This window comes from Pristiophorus japonicus, chromosome 4 (assembly GCF_044704955.1).
Source record: "Pristiophorus japonicus isolate sPriJap1 chromosome 4, sPriJap1.hap1, whole genome shotgun sequence".
Lineage (NCBI taxonomy): Eukaryota > Metazoa > Chordata > Chondrichthyes > Pristiophoridae > Pristiophorus > Pristiophorus japonicus.
This window is the reverse complement of record NC_091980.1, coordinates 31,776,998-31,796,034: the sequence shown is the minus strand read 5'-3', so window position 1 is coordinate 31,796,034 and position 19,037 is coordinate 31,776,998. Positions and strand designations below refer to the sequence as shown.

General features: G+C 42.1%; 1 protein-coding gene across 1 annotated transcript in view; it reads left to right on the top strand.

Moving 5' to 3' along the window:
• The first annotated feature begins 6,608 nt into the window (after positions 1-6,608).
• glra1 (glycine receptor, alpha 1) overlaps positions 6,609-19,037 on the top strand; it is a 114,964-nt gene continuing 102,535 nt past the window's right edge. The window contains exons 1-2 of the mRNA XM_070877193.1: positions 6,609-6,664; positions 8,623-8,750. Coding sequence (XP_070733294.1) covers positions 6,609-6,664; positions 8,623-8,750 — 184 coding nt within the window. The remainder of the gene's footprint in view (positions 6,665-8,622; positions 8,751-19,037) is intronic.

The following is a 19,037-nucleotide window of genomic DNA, read 5'->3' as shown; positions in this document are numbered from 1 at the left end:
TGCTGGTGCTCCTGTGTAGTGGAGTACCTTGGGCCATTTTGATCCATTAAAAGAGCTATATAAATACAAATTATAGCTGTTGGGTGTTATATGTTCCTTGAACATTTACTTTTTGCAAATGTGAAATTTGAACCAATCGGTATGCTTTATATTCCAAGCACACATCGGGCACTTTCCCTGCACCACAGAGTTACAGGCACAAGATGTAAACATTTTAACTATCTATCTATAAATATTGTATGGACTTCCTGTTGGCACATTTTTTCCTTCACACCTTTGTTGTAACACTTAATTAATACAGCAGCAAATCAGAACTGAAGAGGTGGGGAACATACAAATGAAAAGCAAGATAAGCAGCTAGAAAACTGCCAATGATAAATTACTAAAGACTTATAAAATCCATTTCTGACTGACCAGTCAAGAGAACTTACCAATGAAAAAGAAAAAAGGGGGTAAATGGTGTACTAATCAAAACATTCAAAATGCTTTCTGAAAAAAAGTTTGCCCCTTTCTCAGTAACTGAAATTTCTAATGTACAGAACAAGGTTTAAACCAAAATAAAACCATCACGTTCTTACAATTTGGGCAATTACATTATTAAATTAACATAGTGAATTGTCTTTTTCATCTTTTAATGTATTCCTTAAAGTATTTTCTTGAATATCTCAGCTTCTTCCAAAAGCCAAGGCTTGAACGTGTATTTTTGCCCGGACCAGACATAGTTGAAGATAAAGCCTGCAATCACAGCATATGCAGTGTGAACATTTCCTAGGATGGATGTCATGCATTCAGTTAACCCAAACACTATAATACCTTCTTTCAGTCTCCCAACTATATAATTATTTGAAGAAAAGCTATGGGACAGATTTCAGAATCTTTATTCAGATAAAGATTGTAATGAAGAGAAAAAAGAGGCTATGAATGTGTATCCCTGAGACAGATGGGATGGAGTAAAAATGACATACCCTACTGATTATGCTTATTTTTAAATTATAAATATTCTATTTTATTGCTAATCTGAGAAGCAGCAACAGGGATAGACAAAATGGGGTATATTTTCAACCTGTCACCCAGATGCAAAATTGGCGTTGAAGTTCAGCTGCCTGATATAGGAACCATCCAAAATAAAATTCCTGGCAGCAAGTTTGGAATCAACCAGAATGTCTTTCTTCATCCTAATTTGAGTTCCTTTGTTTAGAAAACAATAAATAGAAGCACATGGTATTAAAGGGACAGTGGTAACTTGGGTATGAAATTGACTAAGGGATAGGAGGCAGAGAGTAGTGGTGAATGTAAGCTTTCTGACTGGAGAGAAGTATGCAGTGGGGTCCCCCAGGGGTCGGTATTAGGACCATTGCTTTTGCTGGTATATATAAATGACCTGGATTTGGATATAGAGAGTACACTTTCAAAGTTTGCAGATGATGCAAAACTTAGCAACATAGTAAACAGTGTGCATGATAGTAGCAGATTTTAGGAGGACATAGTCTTGTGAAATGGGTAGACACATGTCAGATGCAATTTAATGTGGATAAGTGTGAAGTGGTGTACTTTGGAAGAAACATGGACAAGCAGTATAATCTAAATGGTACTATTTTGAGGGGGTGTAACAGAGGAACCTGGGGGTGCATATTCATAAATCTTTGAAGGTGGCATGGCAATTTGATAAAGTGGTTAAGGAAGTGTATGGAATACTTGGCTTTGTAAATAGGGATTTTGAATACAAAATCAAGGAAGTCATGCTAAACCCATACAAATCCCTGGTTAGGCCTCAGCTGGAACATGGTGTACAATTCTGGACACTACGCTTTAGGAAGGATGTCAAGGGGCATACAGGGTAAGATACCTAGAACTGAATACTGCAGAAATACTAGAAGTAGTATAAAAAGTGCAGGGGTGCAATTAAAAAGGAAATTAGGAAAGCAAAGAGAGAGCATGAAAGAATGTTGGCAAGTAAAATCAGGGAAAACCTAAAGATGTTTAATAAATATAATAAGAGCAAGAGGATAACTAGAGTAAAAGAGTGGGGCCTATTAGAGAACATACGAGAAATGTGTGTCTGGAGGCAGAAGATGGGTATAAGTCTTAATGAATACTTTGCATCTATTTTCACAAAAGAGAGGGCGATGCAGACTTTGCAATGAGGGAGGAGGAATGTGAAATATTAGATGAGATAAACATAGTGAGAGAGGAAGTATTAAGGGGCTTAGCAGCTTTGAAAGCGGATAAATTCCCAGGCCCTGGTGAAATGTATCCCAGGCGGTTAAGAGAAGCAAAAGAGGAACTGGCAGAGGGTCTGACCATTATTTTCCAATCCTCTCTGGTGACAGGAGTGGTGCCAGAGGACTGCTAATGTGGTAACTTTGTTTAAAAAGGAAGAAAGGGATAGACCGAGTAATTACAGGCCATTCAGCCTAACCTCGGTGGTGGGAAAATTATTGGCAAAAATCGTGAGAAACAGGATAAATCTTCATTTGGAAAGACATGGATTATTCAAGGACAGTCAGCATGGATTTGTTAAGGGAAGGTCGTGCGTGACTAACTTGATTGAATTTTTCGAGGAGGTAACCAGGAGGGCCGATGAGGATAGTGCATATTATGTAGTGCATATGGATTTTAGCAAAGCTTTTGATAAGGTCCCACATGGCAGACTGGTCATGAAAGTAATAGTCTATAGGATCCAGTGCAAAGTGGCAAGTTGGATCCAAAATTGGCTCAGAGGCAGGAAGCAAAGGGTAATGGTGGATGGGTGTTTTTTGCGACTGGAAGGCTGTATCCAGTGTGGTTCTGCAGGGCTCAGTGTTGGGTCCCCTTGCTTTTTGTGGTATATATCAGTGACCTGGACTTAAACGTTGGAAGCATGATTAAGAAGTTTGCAGATATACCAAAATAGGCTGTATGGGGGTTTATAATGAAGAAGAAAGCTGCAGACTGCAGGAAAATATCATTATACCGGTCAGGTGAGCAGAACAGTGGCAAATGGAATTCAATCCGGATAAATGTGAAGTAATGCATTTGGGGAGGTCTAACAAGGCAAGGGAATACATATTAAATGGTACGACACCGAAACGTGTAGGATTGGAGTGCAGGTCCACAGATCCCTGAAGGTAGCAGGCCAGGTAGATAAGGTGGTTAAGAAGACATATGGAATACTTGCCTTTATTAGTTGAGGCATGGAATAAAAGAGAAAAGAGGCTATGCTTGAACTGTATAAAACACCGGTTAGGCTGCAGCTGGAAACTGCGTGCAGTTCTGGTCACCACATTACAGGAAAGATGTAACTGCACTGAAAAGGTTGCAGAGATTTACAAGAATGTTGTCTGGACTCGAGAATTTTGGCTATGAGGAAAGAATGGAGATGCTGGGTCAGTTTTCTTTGGAACAGAGGAGGCTGAGGGGAGACCTGATTGAGGTGTATAAAATTATGAGGGGCCTCCATAGAGTGGATAGAAAGGGCCTATTTCCCTTGGCAGATGGGTGAACAATGAGGAGGCAGATTTAAAGTGACTGGGGGGAGGTTTAGAGGAGATATGATGGGAAATTTCTTCACCCAGAGAGTGGTGGAGGCCTGGAAATCTCTGACTGAACGGGTGGTAGAGGCTGAAAGCCTCACCACATTTTAAAAATACTTGGATGTGCACTTAAAGTGCTGCAACCCACAGGGCTAAGGACCAAGAGCTGGAAAGTGGGATTAGGGTGTGTAGCTCTTGGTCAGCCGGCGCAGACACGATGGGCTGAAATTGGCTTCCTTTTGTGCTGTAAGTTTCTATGATTCTATGATTCAAGGTCCTGGAGAGGTACAGAAGAAGCTTACAAGGATGATACCAGGAATGAGGGACTTCGGTTATGTGGAGAGTTTGGAGAAGCTGAGATTGTTCTCCTGAGAGCAGAGCAGGTTAAGGGGAGAATTAACAGAGGTATTCAAAATTATATGGGGTTTTGTTAGGGCAAGTAGGGAGAAACTATTGCTTCTGGCAAGTGGGCTAATAACCAAAGGTCATAGATTTAAACGAATTGGTAAAAGAACTAGAAGGAAAATTAGGTGAAATTTCTTCACAGAGAGGGTTGTTAAGATCTGGAACGCACCACAGGTACAACGTCCCGAATCCGGCTGTCTGAAAACCGGACACTTTTGAGGCGGCCAAGATGAAGACATTAGGCGGGAAACGGCGGGCTGCGAGGAGCGGAGGGACTCGGCGGGTGGCAGGAAGCGGAGGGAATCGGCAGGCGGCAGGAAGCGGAGAATCAGCAGGCGGCGAGGAGCGCCAGCAGCGAGGTCCCAAATCCGGCAAAATTTGAAAACCGGCAAGGTCTCGGTCCCGAGGTTTCCGGATTTCAAACGGTGTACCTGTATGTGAAAGGGTGGTGGAATCAGATTCCACAAGAACTTTTAAAAGGCAATTGGACATGTACTTGAAGATTACTAATTTGTAGGGTTATGGGGAATAAGCTGAGGTGTGGGACTAAATTGAACAACTCTTTCAAAGAGCCAACATAGGTGTAATGGGTCATATGGCCCCCTTCTGTGCTGTAAGATTCCATGATTCTATTCCATGAGTCTTGAAAGCAAACAAGCAAACTCTGATTAGCAAAACTGTGTTTTGTTGATCGTTATAAAATGTAAATATTCTATTTAGTGACAGTTGAAAACGAGACTGAGCAAGAGAGACAGTGCCACACACAGACTCAAACAGAAGGAGATGGACAGAGAAAGTAAAGCATAGGCAACAGAGTCACAGAGAAAGACAGCTAGACAGTTAGAGTGAGAGAAAAAAAACACATGAGAGTCACAGACAGAAGAGATACACTTCAAGGAGCCAATTGCAAAACACAAATTCAATTTTTAGAACCATCTTTTCGAAACACATGACTAGTGATGCCGGATGCGGGACTCCACATTCCACACTGCAAAGCCAATTCACTCGCTTCATTATTGGCACAACAGGAATCCAACAGTGGGTAAAACATCATAAACCATCCTCAACACCTGACACAGTTTTGATGAACCTTAGTTTCCCACTCCGCAATAACACAAGGCCATAAGACTCTGCCCCATGCTGCCAAACCCCACCAACACCACTACAGTGCTGCCAAACCTCAGAAAATACCCCATTTCAGCTAAACCCCACTTATCCCTCCATCCCAATGCTCTCACACCCCAACAACTTGCTTCAGTGCACCCTGAGAACTACCCCTTTCCCATTACTACTACACCCAGACCTCCCTCTGCAGAGCTATCCCAGCCCAGGAGCACCACCACGATAGGCTAATTTAGTTCTCCAGACACCTGCATCTTCACCAGTGTTGTGACCCTCCATCCCAATGTTGCCAGAACCTGAAACCTCCCCCAATGCTCATAAACCCCAGGAACCCCTCTATTTTGTTTCCACCCAGTGGAGTCACTCAATAAACCAAACGCCGCATATCAGCTACAATGCTATCAAATAAGAACCTACCCGCATTACTACTATACCCCACAACTGCCCCTAATCCTACCAAAACAGAGTACCCTCATAACTGTTAAACTCTTAATAACCTGGGCTTCCCCCCAAAACGAGGAGCTGATAATTTAAAAGCAACTTCCAATCCACAGACAAACTTACCTCATCAACCACAATTAGCCCAATCTATGCACCAAACCTAAACATTATTGAGAAGTAGTAAGTTCAGAGAACGTCGCACTCATGCGCCAGCTGCAGAGCGGCTCGGATTCGGAGTTGAGCTCCCAATCGCTCGGATAGTTGGGAGATGCAGTTCCCATAAAGTCGCTGCTTACATTTTGTTGAAGTGAGCAAAGGCTGGAAAACGCACTCCAACTCCCAGAGTGCAGCTTTCAACCTGCTGGCGAGCAAGCCTTGCAAAAATGTCAACAAAGTGCCTGAACCAATCGGAGCAGCCGAAGGGGCGGGTTTTAGCGAGATGAAGTTTTTTGGGAGAGTGAGAGTTTAGAATTACTGCAGTAAAAAATCCCCATAACTCAACTGCCAACACAGTAATGTAGGGCAAATAGGAAAGGGAAGGAGCCAGACCCCCACCATCACCAAATGCCATGAAACCTCCCCTCGGCTACTTCTCTTCAATAGCCCCAGGCGATGGGACTTTTTTCATATCAGCAATAATATCGGGGTTGTTTTTTTCCTGGAAAAACAGCATTGAAAGTACTAAATGTTACCTGGAACAGCCGTAGCTATGTCTGAATCCAGAGCCATAACGAATACCTTTGGTTGTCTCTCTCTTCGATGAAGTGTTTTGGAACTGGAGGAGCGATAAAGGAGCTGTTCTGGAAGGAGAAAACTTGTGGAAATCTATTTTTTAAAGCAAATAAATAAAAATTTTAATTGAATAATAATTTGTGGGGGGGAGGGAGGAAAAAAGCATCATCCTTTGCTGGGGCTCTCAAACATCAACCGATCTAGCAGTGGACCTGTCCAGGGTCCTGAAAACATCACGTTGTTATTACCTATCCCAGGACGCTGAAAGAATCGAGATCTTGGAGGGGAGACAGAGAGAGAGAGAGAGAGCTAGCAACAAAAAAACACCAAGACTATTGGAGATTCCTAACGACACCTGCATCAAAAGCACTTTCTAATATCGTCTAGGCTTCAAAGATGTACAGCCTAGCCGCTCTCCGCCTCTACCTGTGGGAGACAATCGTATTTTTCAGGTAAGAATGTGTTTTTGTAGTCTTTGCTCTGTTACCGTTATTATAGTAACTTGCGGCATGGAAATGAGCACGTTTCGTGTAAAAAATATATACATAATCGCTGAACAGGATTGTGCACCATTCAGATTTTTAAAATAAAAATAATGCTGAGGATTTTTACGGTCCGTTCGCCGTTTGAGCATGGTGCCCGTTTCAATAGATTTGCTTTGCCAAATCACCATTAGCGAGCACACGGTAATCTCATTTCGGTTTTATGACCGTGCAGCCAAAGCCACAATATTAATTGTGCTGCATTGGATTAGACCGCAGTGATCTGTAGCTCGCCGAAGCTGCCAGCCCCGGCCCAGCTCGGTGGGCAACACCGCCAACTATCGGTGGGACACTAGCTGCGCCACACGTCAAAATGTGGCAAGAACTGCTAACAAATAATCTTCAAAAAGAACTACTTCGTGCTCCTTGTTGCAACCGATCTAACTGATCAGATTGGAATAGAACGAGCACGTTCTAAATCTTCCCTTTTGTACAAATCCTGCCCTGCAGTCATCCAGAATGCACACTATGAAATCAACGCTGGTTGTATATTCAAATCGGTTTCAATGACCCTTTTTTTGCATCTGCTGCTGCAATGCATTTGCTATGTGGGGTGTGTATAGATGTGCAAATTGAAAGTTTTCGAGCTCCTTGCAGCAGTTGGGAGCTGCACTGACGTGTGCTGGGCTCATCACTCATTTTAATACCTTGACCATTTCTTCGCATCAGTTCGATCAAGTTGTTTCAAATGATACGAACTTATATTCCCGACTTGCCTCTGCTCGGCTGCAGACCTAGTTTCACCCCCATTTTAATCATTCTGTCCCAACCTTTGAAGATACACGATATTGATTTCAAATGGGCAAATAGCGCATCGCTGCAGGAGCTGCGATTTAAAGGCGGCTGTTGTTGTAACGCGTTCAGAGAGAGCGCATTACACAGGTAGCGCTCCCGTCAATGGACCATCTGACTCTCAAGAAATTAAGGTGAAGCCTTTGGTGGCGAGGTAATTGAAATTACCTGGGGTGGTTTGCATGCTTTGCCCATTTGATGTTAATGTCGGTGATCAAGACATTGCACACATTGGTCACTTATTGCTGGCGTCTGCACAATCCCGCTTAATTGAAATCGCGCTTCTCAATTGGAACGGAGATTTGTGAGCAGGCGCTGATCACTTTAGCAAATAAGTTGTGCTTCAAGAATACCCATTTTTTTTAAAGAACATTCTTCATCATGGCAAGCCTCTGTTTGCATAAGCGCTGGCTGGCTCGGCTAATACTCCGTAATGACTCATTTAGTGCACATAACAATTCACGCTGAGCAAATTCCACGGCCGCAAACGTTAGCCGAATGCAGGCAGTTTAGAGTCGAAACTTGTCCCATTGCACATGCACTGTTACAGACACGGTCCGTAATATTTCTGCTTCAACAAATTGACAACTAGGACTGGTAGATGTACTGGTGACGGGGTTAGGCTGTCAGCACAGAGGATATGCTCTGATATTGGGACAATCTGGGTAGAATGACAATTATTTAAGAGCTATTAAATTGCCCCGCCCGTTTGTGACAATGATCGCCATCTCTTGAGTTGCAGTCGAGGGGGTTCTGGTGTTAAATCAAGCGATAGTTTGTGGGCTGCAGAAAAAATAATCATACACACATCGAAACGGACACCATCATCATTATAATGATCATAATATAATATTGTCACTAAGCCCATGGCGGTTAACGATAGACCCTCATGTTTCATTTCATAAAAAAAACAATCGTCTGCGTGACCTTAATATTAATTATTTATTTTGCTTGGCTTTTGAGTTCGGTAAGATATGTTGCTGCTTTTGCAATTTGATCTTTGACAGGATTGAGGCGCGGTAGAGAATTGAGGATTATTATTTGACATTTCTCTTGTATGTGCCTCCTTCACACAGTTTGGCAGCATCCAAAGAGGTGCAAGCTGCGAGATCTGCCACCAAACCCCCGTCACCTTCAGACTTTCTGGACAAATTGATGGGCAGGACGTCAGGCTACGATGCCAGGATCAGGCCGAATTTCAAAGGTATTATTTACAAACACTGACATGTTTGTAGCAATGCAGCGAAACATTAAATTACTAGTTATACACCAACAGAAAAATAAGTAAACCATCCACGCTGAACTCGTACCAGTAACCAGTGTCACAAGACTGCTGCTGAAAGTCAACAATGGGACAATCTGCTCTATTAACGATGACCAGTGAGCAAAGTTCATGTGTAGAGGCAAGGATGGCTGCCCTTTATTCTTAACATTATTTTTGGAAAGGGTTAGGATGAAACAAACCGCCATGCAATGTGTGTAGTGGCTAGCCGTGTGATATGATAAAGCATATGTCTAGATGTCTATGGTGAGTTGTGGCCAGTCTCACTAGCTAACAATAAAATATCTAATTACACTGCACTGGCCCCCAAAGCAAAGTGTTTCTAGTTGTACCTCATGCTAAAGGTAATAGTATAACTCAAGAAACTGAGTTTACACCGAGCGAAGTATAACTCTATACTGGTTGTGGCATACTTCTGGTTAACATATTACTTGTAGTATGATTTCAACTGATTTTTTTAATTGACGTTTTAGTCTAATAAAGTCAATTGAAACTACCTTGTGCTGTCACTTTGTCATTGTGATATCCTGCTGAAACATGTTTATTTTCACTGGTATTGAACACACTGTTCTAGAAGATGGTTGCGGTTGTCGGAGGCCAATCATCTCAGCCCCAGGACATCACTGCAGGAATTCCTCAGGGCAGTGTCCTGCGCCCAACCATCCTCAGCTGCTTCATCAATGACCTTCCCTCCACCATAAGGTCAGAAGTGGGGATGTTCGCTCACTGATGATTGCATAGTGTTCAGTTTCATATGCAGCTCCTCAGATAATGAAGCAGTATGTGCCTTATGCAGCAAGACCTGGACATCATTCAGGTGTGGGCTGATAAATGGCAAGTAGCATTTGTACCACACAAGTGCCAGGCAATTACTATCTCAAACAAGCGAAGGTCCAACAACCTCTCGACATTCAACAACAATTACTGTTGTCAAATCCCCTACCATCAACATCCTGGGAGGAGGGGAGGGGAGGTGGGGGCGGGGGGGGGGGGGTCACCATTGATCAGAAACTTAACTGGATCAGCCAAATAAACACTGTGGCTACAACAGCAGGTCAGAAGCTGGGTATTCTGCAATGAGTGACTCACCTCCTGACTTCCCAAAGCCTTTCCACCATCTACAAGGCACAAATCAGGAGTGTGATGGAATACTCTCCACTTTCCTGGATGAGTGCAGCTTCAACAACTCTTAAGAAGCTCAACACCATCCAGGACAAAGCAGCTGTAGTGTGTACTGTCTACAAGATGCACTGCAGCAACTCGCCAAGGCTTCTTTGACAGCACCTCCCAAACCCGTGACCTCTACCACCTAGAAGGATAAGGGCAGCAGGCGCATGTGAACACCGCCACCTCTAAGTTCCCAATCATCCTGACTTGGAATTATATTGCCGTTCCTTCATCATCGCTAGGTCAAAATCCTGGAATTCCCTACCTAAGAGCACCAAGGAAGTACCTTCATCACATGGACTGCAGTGGCTCAAGAAGGCGGCTCACCACCAGCTTCTTGAGGGCAATTAGGGATGGGTAATAAATGTTGGCCTTGCCAGTGATGCCCACATCCCGAGAATGAATTTTTAAAAAGAATGCCATTTACTGTCAGTTTGCTTTCCCAAAATTCTTCTTGAAATGCCTTCCTGAATTTTATACTTTTGTTTGGTGATTGCAATACTCTAAATATTCTGGTGAAGGAAAGATTGCCTTCTGCTTGTCTCACTGCTAGGAATAATGTACTTCACATCAATGTAAATACCCTGTGTTTTACCTCATCGGTCAAAACTCTGCTCTTTACCTTGAGGAATTTATTAAAGGTGGATTGTGTTCCCAACTTCTCTAAAATCTATGAGCTTACATTATTGATGCTAACTATGACTGGTTTATCTACTTGTGCTCCTTACTGGCCAATTAATAAGTCTCAGACCTTTATCTGATAGTACAGGTCAGTAAATCTAAAATTTTGAAGCGCATGGATGACTTACAGATCCACATATAGTTCCTAATTGTTCCTACAATCCTTCAAGGCCGATAATAGATGAACCCCAACGCAAAATAGTTCCACTGACCAGCTAATTTTAATCATTATTGACAAGTACCTTCACTCGGGAGCAGAGGTCACATTTCTATTGGAGAGTGTTATGCTGAGCTGAGGAAGTGATTATTGTCTCTAATTCTTAAACTTTGTGTGCTCAAGGCAAGTGAAAAATTTCCCACTTTTGACAGTGTAAAATATTCCCAATCCAGTGATGAAACGCGTCTGCTCTGCTGAGCAATGTACCTGAATCCCATCTCAGAACAACCCCTACTGCACCAGTGTGATAATTCCATGTTCCACAGTCACTATTCTTATGTCCAATCTGAGTGAGATGATAAATTTAATGCCAAATTATGCACAATTTTATGCTTTGGACTTGTGTTGGAAACTGAGTTGAAAATGCTCAGTCATTTCATCAAGGACCCATGAAAATTGGTGTGATTTTAATCCAAGAGGAAAAAGAAAGTGTCATACCCCAACATAGGTAACAACACGTCAGGTGACATTGGGGTTTATCATTCCAATAATTGTTTTAACATTCTGATTTGCCTTCTACTAAAATATTCATTGATCTGGTACGAATGCTTCATGTATGCAGGCCTTGAAGAAATAATGGAGTGTATTATTAAAGGAAATGCAGTAGATGCTAACTATGATTTTTTTTAAAACATGTATGCTAAGGTGTGCCCTAGGAGGCTTGTTGATAACATTAAGACATACAGTATTAAATGGAATATAGCAGCATGGCTAGGAAGTTGGCTAAAGGACAGCAAATGGTGTATAATGGTTAATTGATGTTTTTAACTGGAGAAATATAACCAATGGTTTCTCCCAGGTGTCAGTATTTGGACCATCACTCTTTATATAAATGATTTAGCCTTGGGTATTTGGGGCACAATATAAAGATAACACAAAAATAGTGAGTGTGGCTAACTGTGAAGAGGATTATAACTTCAACAAGACCCAGTCATGTTTGTAAATTCTCGGTTCGAGTAGATTGGGCAAATAAATGTAAGTTGAAATTTAATGCAGATAATTATGAGATGATACATTTTGGAAATATACACTAAATGATAAAACTTTAAAAGAAGTCAGAGAGCAGAAGGATTTGGTATTCAAAACAGCAATGGTTAAATTAGTTGATAAATCCGTTAAAAGGATATGGGATCCTACTTTTTATAAATAGGGGCACAGAGTACAAAAATAAAGAGGTAATGCTAAACCCATCAGATCATTACTTAGGTTGCATTTAGAGTATTATGTCTAGTTTTGGCTGCTCTATTTTAGGAAGGCCATAGACAGGGTACAGGTGCACTTTACTAAGATGACATTGGGGATGAGAGGCTTTAGTTGAGATACTGGTGAAACAGGGGCTCTTCATTAGAATAAAAAGGGGTTCAGAGGAGCTCTTATAAACATGTTCAAAATCTGGGGTATTCTGATAATGTAAGTAAAATTATTTTCTTTATGTTCATAAGCTACAGTCATGTGATGTTTATGGGCCTGAAGTCCTGAACCAGCAACTCTGACGTATGAGTTCCAGTTCTCCCATGGTGATTTGTGAATGCAATAAAGATGCCTGGATTGTCATATAATCATGGAGAGAATAGAGAAGCTGGGGTTGTTCTCCTTGGAGCAGAGAAGGTTAAGGGGAGATTTAATAGAGGTGTTCAAAATCATGAAAGGTTTTCAGAGTAAACAAGCATAACTTGCTTCCAGTGGCAGAAGGGTTGGTAGCCAGAGAACATAGATTTAAGGTAATTGGCAAAAGAATCAGAGGCAAGATGAAGAGATTTTTTTTTAGCCACGCGTTATGATGATCTGGAATGTACTGCCTGAAAAGATGAGGAAGCAAATTCAAGAGTAACTTTCCAAATGGAATTGGATAAATACTTGAAGGGGAAGAATTTGCAGGGCTATGGGGAAAGAGCAGAGGAGTTTCATTGATTGGATAGTTCTTTCAAAGAACCGACACAGGCATGATGGGCTAAATGGCCTTCTGTGCTGTATTATTCTGTGATTCTATAAATCCAACTGGTTCACTAATGAATGAAACCTGCCAGCCTACCTGGTTTGGTCACCATGTTGCACGGTTGAGTCTTGATGTCCTCAGAATGGGCCTAGCAATCTACTGTGATTTAAAAACAAGGACTACCAGCACCTCTTCAGGGCATCTAGGCAAGGGCACTAATTGGGGATTTCACAGTGTCAATTATAAAACCATCAAATGAGTGAAAGGAGAGGTTTGGAGGATGTTTCTATTGCAGGGGATTGTTGGAACATAGAATGTTAAGAGATGGTGGAAGTAGAATCTATAATCGTTTTTGAAAGGGAAATGGATAACTATTTTTTAATCAAAATTTAAACAATATGGGGAAAGGGCAAGGCAATAGGATGAAGTGTATAGCTCTTTCAGAGACACAGTGGGACAAACAGCTTATTCTGTGCTGTGAAATTCTAGATTCAAGTTAATTATTCCTATATAATCCCAAAGTCTGTTCAATGATATGCAAACAATAATAAATCACTCCTATAAAGAAAGGTAAACTGTTAAATAAAAGCTCAAAAGGTATTTAAACAATTTATATTAGTGAACATTACACCATTGGTAGCAGAAACTTCGAGCAAAGGAGTGTGTAAAATAGCATTAAAATTTCCAAATCAACATCGAGTGAGCAAACCAGATGCTGCATAGCCAAGGATATTGATTCTTAAGTGGCAGGACGAACAATGGTGTATAATAGAAGTACCATATCACAATGGATGTCTTATGTCAGAGGTTTAACATCCACCTGTTCTGGTTTAATAAGAATGGAATTACAAAATAATTTTCAACAAATACAGTAACCTAACTTTTTTTATTCCTTTGTGCATTGAAAGATATTGTGGTTGATAATTTTTAGTCGCTGTTCAGTTATAGTATCGTATTAATATCAGCACAGTTCATTCATGGAGCAGAAAAATTGCCCACATCTAGGTAACCTCCTGTAATATAATGCACACTACTTTAAATGTTGATATCTAATTTTTAATGTGTCCTTTACTGTTCAAATTTAAACCAGACATTTTAGCCATAGCTGTGAGACAAATGTCTACACGACTTTCTCATTGACTGCTATGGAACGGAAAAACATCTGGTGGCCATATTATAAAAAGGATTTAGAGGCACTGGAGATGATTTACAAGGATGATACCAGAAATGTGAGGGTATGCGAATCAGGAAAGGATGAACAGGCTGAAAAAAAGAAGGCTGAGGGGTGACCGAATAGAGGTCTTTGAAATCATGAACGGTTTTGATAGAGTGGATACAGAGAGAATGTTTCCACTTGTGGTGAAGAGCACAACTAAAGGCCATCAATATAAGATAGTCACCAAGAAATGCAATAGGGAATTCAAAAGAAAATTCTTTATCCAAAGACTGGTGAGAATATGGAACTTGCTACCACAGGTTGAAGCAAATAGTATAGATGCATTTAAGGGGAGGCGAGACAAGCATATAATTGGGAGAAGGGAATTGAGGGTTTTACTGATAGATTTACATGAGGAAAGATGGGAGGAGGCTCGAGTGGAGCATAAATGCCGGCATGGACTTATAGGCCGAACGGCCTGTTTCTGTAGCGTATATCCTATGTAATCCTATGTAAAACATGAAGGAGATGGAAAATATAAAATATAGAAAATAGGTGCAGGAGTAGGCCATTTGGGCCTTCAAGCCTGCACCACCATTCAATATGATCATGGCTGATCATGCAACTTCAGTACCCCATTCCTGCTTTCTCTCCATACCCCTTGATCCCTTTAGCCATAAGGGCCACATCTAACTCCCTTTTGAATATATCTAACGAACTGGCCTCAGCAACTCTCTGCAGTAGAGAATTCCACAGGTTCACAATTCTCTGAGTGAAGATGTTTCTCCTCATCTCGGTCCTAAATGGCTTACCCTTATCCTTAGACTGTGACCCATTGTTCTGGACTTCACCAACATCGGGAGCATTCTTCCTGCATCCAACCTGTCCAAGCCCGTCAGTATTTTATATATTTCTATGAGATCCCCTTTCATTCTTCTAAATTCCAGTGAATATAAGCCTAGTCGATCCAGTCTTTCTTTCTACATATGTCAGTCCTGCCATCCCGGGAATCAGTCTGGTGAACCTTCGCTGCACTCCCTCAATAGCAAGAACATCCTTCCTCCGATTAGGAGACCAGAACTGTACATAATATTCAAGGTGTGGCCTCACCAAGGCCTTGTACATCTGCAGTAAGACCTCCCTGGTCCTGTACTCAAATCCTCTCGCTATGAAGGCCAACATGCCATTTGCCGCCTTCATCACCTGCTGTACCTGCATGCCAAACTTCAATGACACCCAGGTCTCATTGCACCTCCCCTTTTCCTAATCTGTCACCATTCAGATAATATTCTGCCTTTCTGTTTTTGCCACCAAAGTGGATCTCCTCACATTTATCTACATTATACGTCACCTGCCATGCATTTTCCCACTCCCCTAACCTGTCCAAGCCACCCTGCAGCCTCTTAGCATCCTCCTCACAGCTCACACTACCACCCAGCTTAGTGTCATCTGCAAACTTGGAGATATTACACTCAATTCCTTCGTCTAAATCATTAATGTATGTTGTAAATAGCTGGGGTCCCAGCACTGAATCTTGTGGTACCTCACTAGTCACTGCCTGCCATTCTGAAAAGGAGCTGTTTAATCCTACTCTTTGCTTCCTGTCTGCCAACCAGTTCTCTAGTCATGTCAATACATTACCCCCAATAGCATTTGCTTTAATTTTGCACACTAATCTCTTGTGTGGGACCTTGTGAAAAAGCCTTTTGAAAGTCCAAATACATTACATCCACTGGTTCTCCCTTGTCCATTGCACTAGTTACATCCTCAAAAAATTCTAGAAGATTTGTCAAGCATGATTTCTCTTTCATAAATCCATGCTGACTTGGACCGATCCTGTCCCTGCTTTCCAAATGCGCTGCTATTACATCTTTAATAATTGATTCCAACATTTTTCCCACTACCGATGTAGTGCTAACTGGTCTATAATTTCCTGTTTTCTCTCTCCCTCCTTTTTTAAAAAGTGGGGTTAAATTAGCTACCCTCCAATCCATAGGAACTGATCCAGAATCTATAGAATGTTGGAAAATGACCACCAATGCATCCACTATTTCTAGGGCCATTTCCTTAAATACTCTGGGATGTCGACTGGGGATTTATCGGCCTTCAATCCCATCAATTTCCCTAACACAATTTCCTGTCTAATAAGGATTTCCTTCAGTTCCTCTTCCTCGCTAGACCCTCTGTCCCCTAGTATTTCCGGAATGTTATTTGTGTCTTCTTTAGTGAAGACAGAACCAAGGTATTTGTTCAATTGGTCTGCCATTTCTTTGTTCCCCATTATAAATTCACGTGATTCGGACTGCAAGGGACCTACATTTGTCTTCACTAATCTTTTTCTCTTCTCATATCTATAGAAGCTTTTGCAGTCAGTTTTTATGTTTCCTGCATGCTTTACTCTCATACTCTATTTTCCCCCTCCTAATTAAACCCTTTGTCCTCCTCTGCTGAATTCTAAATTTCTCCCAGTCCTCAGGTTTGCTGCTTTTTCTGGCCAATTTATATGCCTCTTCCTTGGATTTATTATCCCTAATTTCCCTTCTTAGCCATGGTTGATTTACCTTCCCCATTTCATTTTTACGCCAGACAGGGATGTACAATTGTTGAAGTTCATCCATGTGATCTTTAAATATCTGCCATTGCCTATCCACCATCAACCCTTTAAATATAATTCACCAGTCTATTCCTAGCCAATTCATGTCTCATACCATCGAAGTTACCTTTCTTTAAGTTCAGGACCGTAGTCTCTGAATTAACTGTGTCACTCTCCATCTTAATGAAGAATTCTACCATATTATGGTCACTCTTCCCCAAGGGGCCTCGCACAACAAGATTGCTAATTAATCCTCTCTCGTTACACAACACCCAGAGTAGGATGGCCAGCTCTCTAGTTGGTTTCTCGACATATTGGTCTAGAAAACCATCCCTTCTACACTCCGGGATACCCTCCTCCACCATATTGCTACCAGTTTGGTTAGCCCAATCTATATGTAGATTAAAGTCACCCATTATAACTGCTGTACCATTATTGCACGCATCCCTAATTTCCTGTTTGATACCATCCCCAACCTCACTACTACTGTTTGGTGGTCTGTACACAACTCCCACTAGAGTTTTCTGCCCTTTGGTGTTCCGCAGCTCTACCCATACAAATTCCACATCATCCAAGTTAATGTCCTTCCTTGCGTTAATCTCCTCTTTAACCAGCAATGCTCCCTCGCCTCCTTTTCCTTTCTGTCTACCCTTCCTGAATATTGAATACCCCTGGATGTTGAATTCTCAGCCTTGGTCACCCTGGAGCCATGTCTCCGTAATCCCAATTACATCATATCCGTTAACAGCGCAGATAATTCATCCACCTTATTACGAATGCTCCTCGCATTGAGACACAGAGCCTTCAGGCTTGTTTTTTAACACTCTTTGTCCTTTTAGAATTATGTTATTATGTGGCCCTTTTTGATTTGCCTTTGATTTCTCTGTCCTCCACTTTTCCTTATCTCCTTTCTACCTTTTGCTTCTGCCCTCATTTTACTTCCTTCTGTCTCACTGCATAGATTCACAACCCCCTGCCATATTAGTTTAAATACTCCCCAACAGAACTAGCAAACACTCCCCCTAGGACATTGGTTCCAGTCCTGCCCAGGTGCAGACCGTCCGGTTTGTACTGGTCCCACCTTCCCCAGAACCACTTCTAATATCTCAGGAATTTGAATCCCTCCCCCTTGCACCATTCCTCAAGCCACATATTCATCTTAACTATCCTGCTATTTCTACTCTGACTAGCACGTGGCACTGGTAACAATCCTGAGATTACTACCTTTTGAGGTCCTACTTTTTAATTTAACTCCTAGCTCCCTAAATTCAGCTTGTACGACCTCGTCCTGTTTTTACCGATATCGTTGATACCTATATGCACTATGACAACTGGCTGTTTACCCTCCCCCTTCAGAATGCCCTGCACCTGCTCCAAGACATCCTTGACCCTTGCACCAGAGAGGCAACATACCATCCTGGAATCTCGATTGCGGCCGCAGAAACGCCCATCTATTCCCCTTAAAATAGAATCTCCTACTACTATAGCTCTCCCACTATTTTTCCTGCCATCCTGTACAGCAGAGCCACTAATGGTGCTATGAACTTGGCTCCTGCTGCCTTCCCCTGATGAGTCATCTCCCCCAACAGTACCCAAAACTGTATATCTGTTTTGGAGGGTGATGACCGCAGGGGACCCCTGCACTTCCTTCCACTGCTCGTTCTGCTGGTCACCCATTCCCTATTTGCCTGTGTAACCTTTACCTGCAATGTGACCAACTCACTAAACGTGCTATTCACAACATCCTCAGCATCATGGATGCTTCAGAGTGAATCCATGCACAGTTCCAGAGCTGCAATGCGGTCTGTCAGGAGCTGCAGCTGGACACACTTCCGGCACACATAGTAGTAGTGTCCCTGACTTCCCACATAGCACAGGAGGAGCATGACATGGGTCTGGACTTCTCCTGCCATGATTTAACCCTTAAATTAACTTAATTTGGCAACAATGCCAAAGGTTACCTACTGATAAGAAAAGAAAAAGATTAAATACTCACCAATCCACGAGCCAATCACTTACCCGCTTGGCTGTGATTTCTTTTTACTACTTTTTTACCTTCTGCCTCTGCTCCAGCTGGCTCCTCCCAACCTGCTCCGCTCCGACCTCCGCCATTTCCGACTGCTGGGCCCCTTTTATGGGCCTCGCTGCTCCCGACCTGCTCCACTCTGACCTCCTGAAGGGGGGTAGTAACAATGAAAGAAACAGAAGGATATGGACAATGAGGGAGGTATAGGTTGATAACAGCTATGGAGTTAACCATAACAGGCATGGGAGTAAAGTTTGATGCATAGATGATAGGGACAGATAGGTTCAAATTGTTGATGGGCATCGGGTGTTAAGAACAGTGTAGAAGGAGCAACAAGGACAGGTAAAGGGGTAACAAGGGTAACCATGAGGGGTAAAGACAGACATTGGGCGGCAGTAATGGGCATGGGGAAGAGCATGGAAAGGACAGGTGT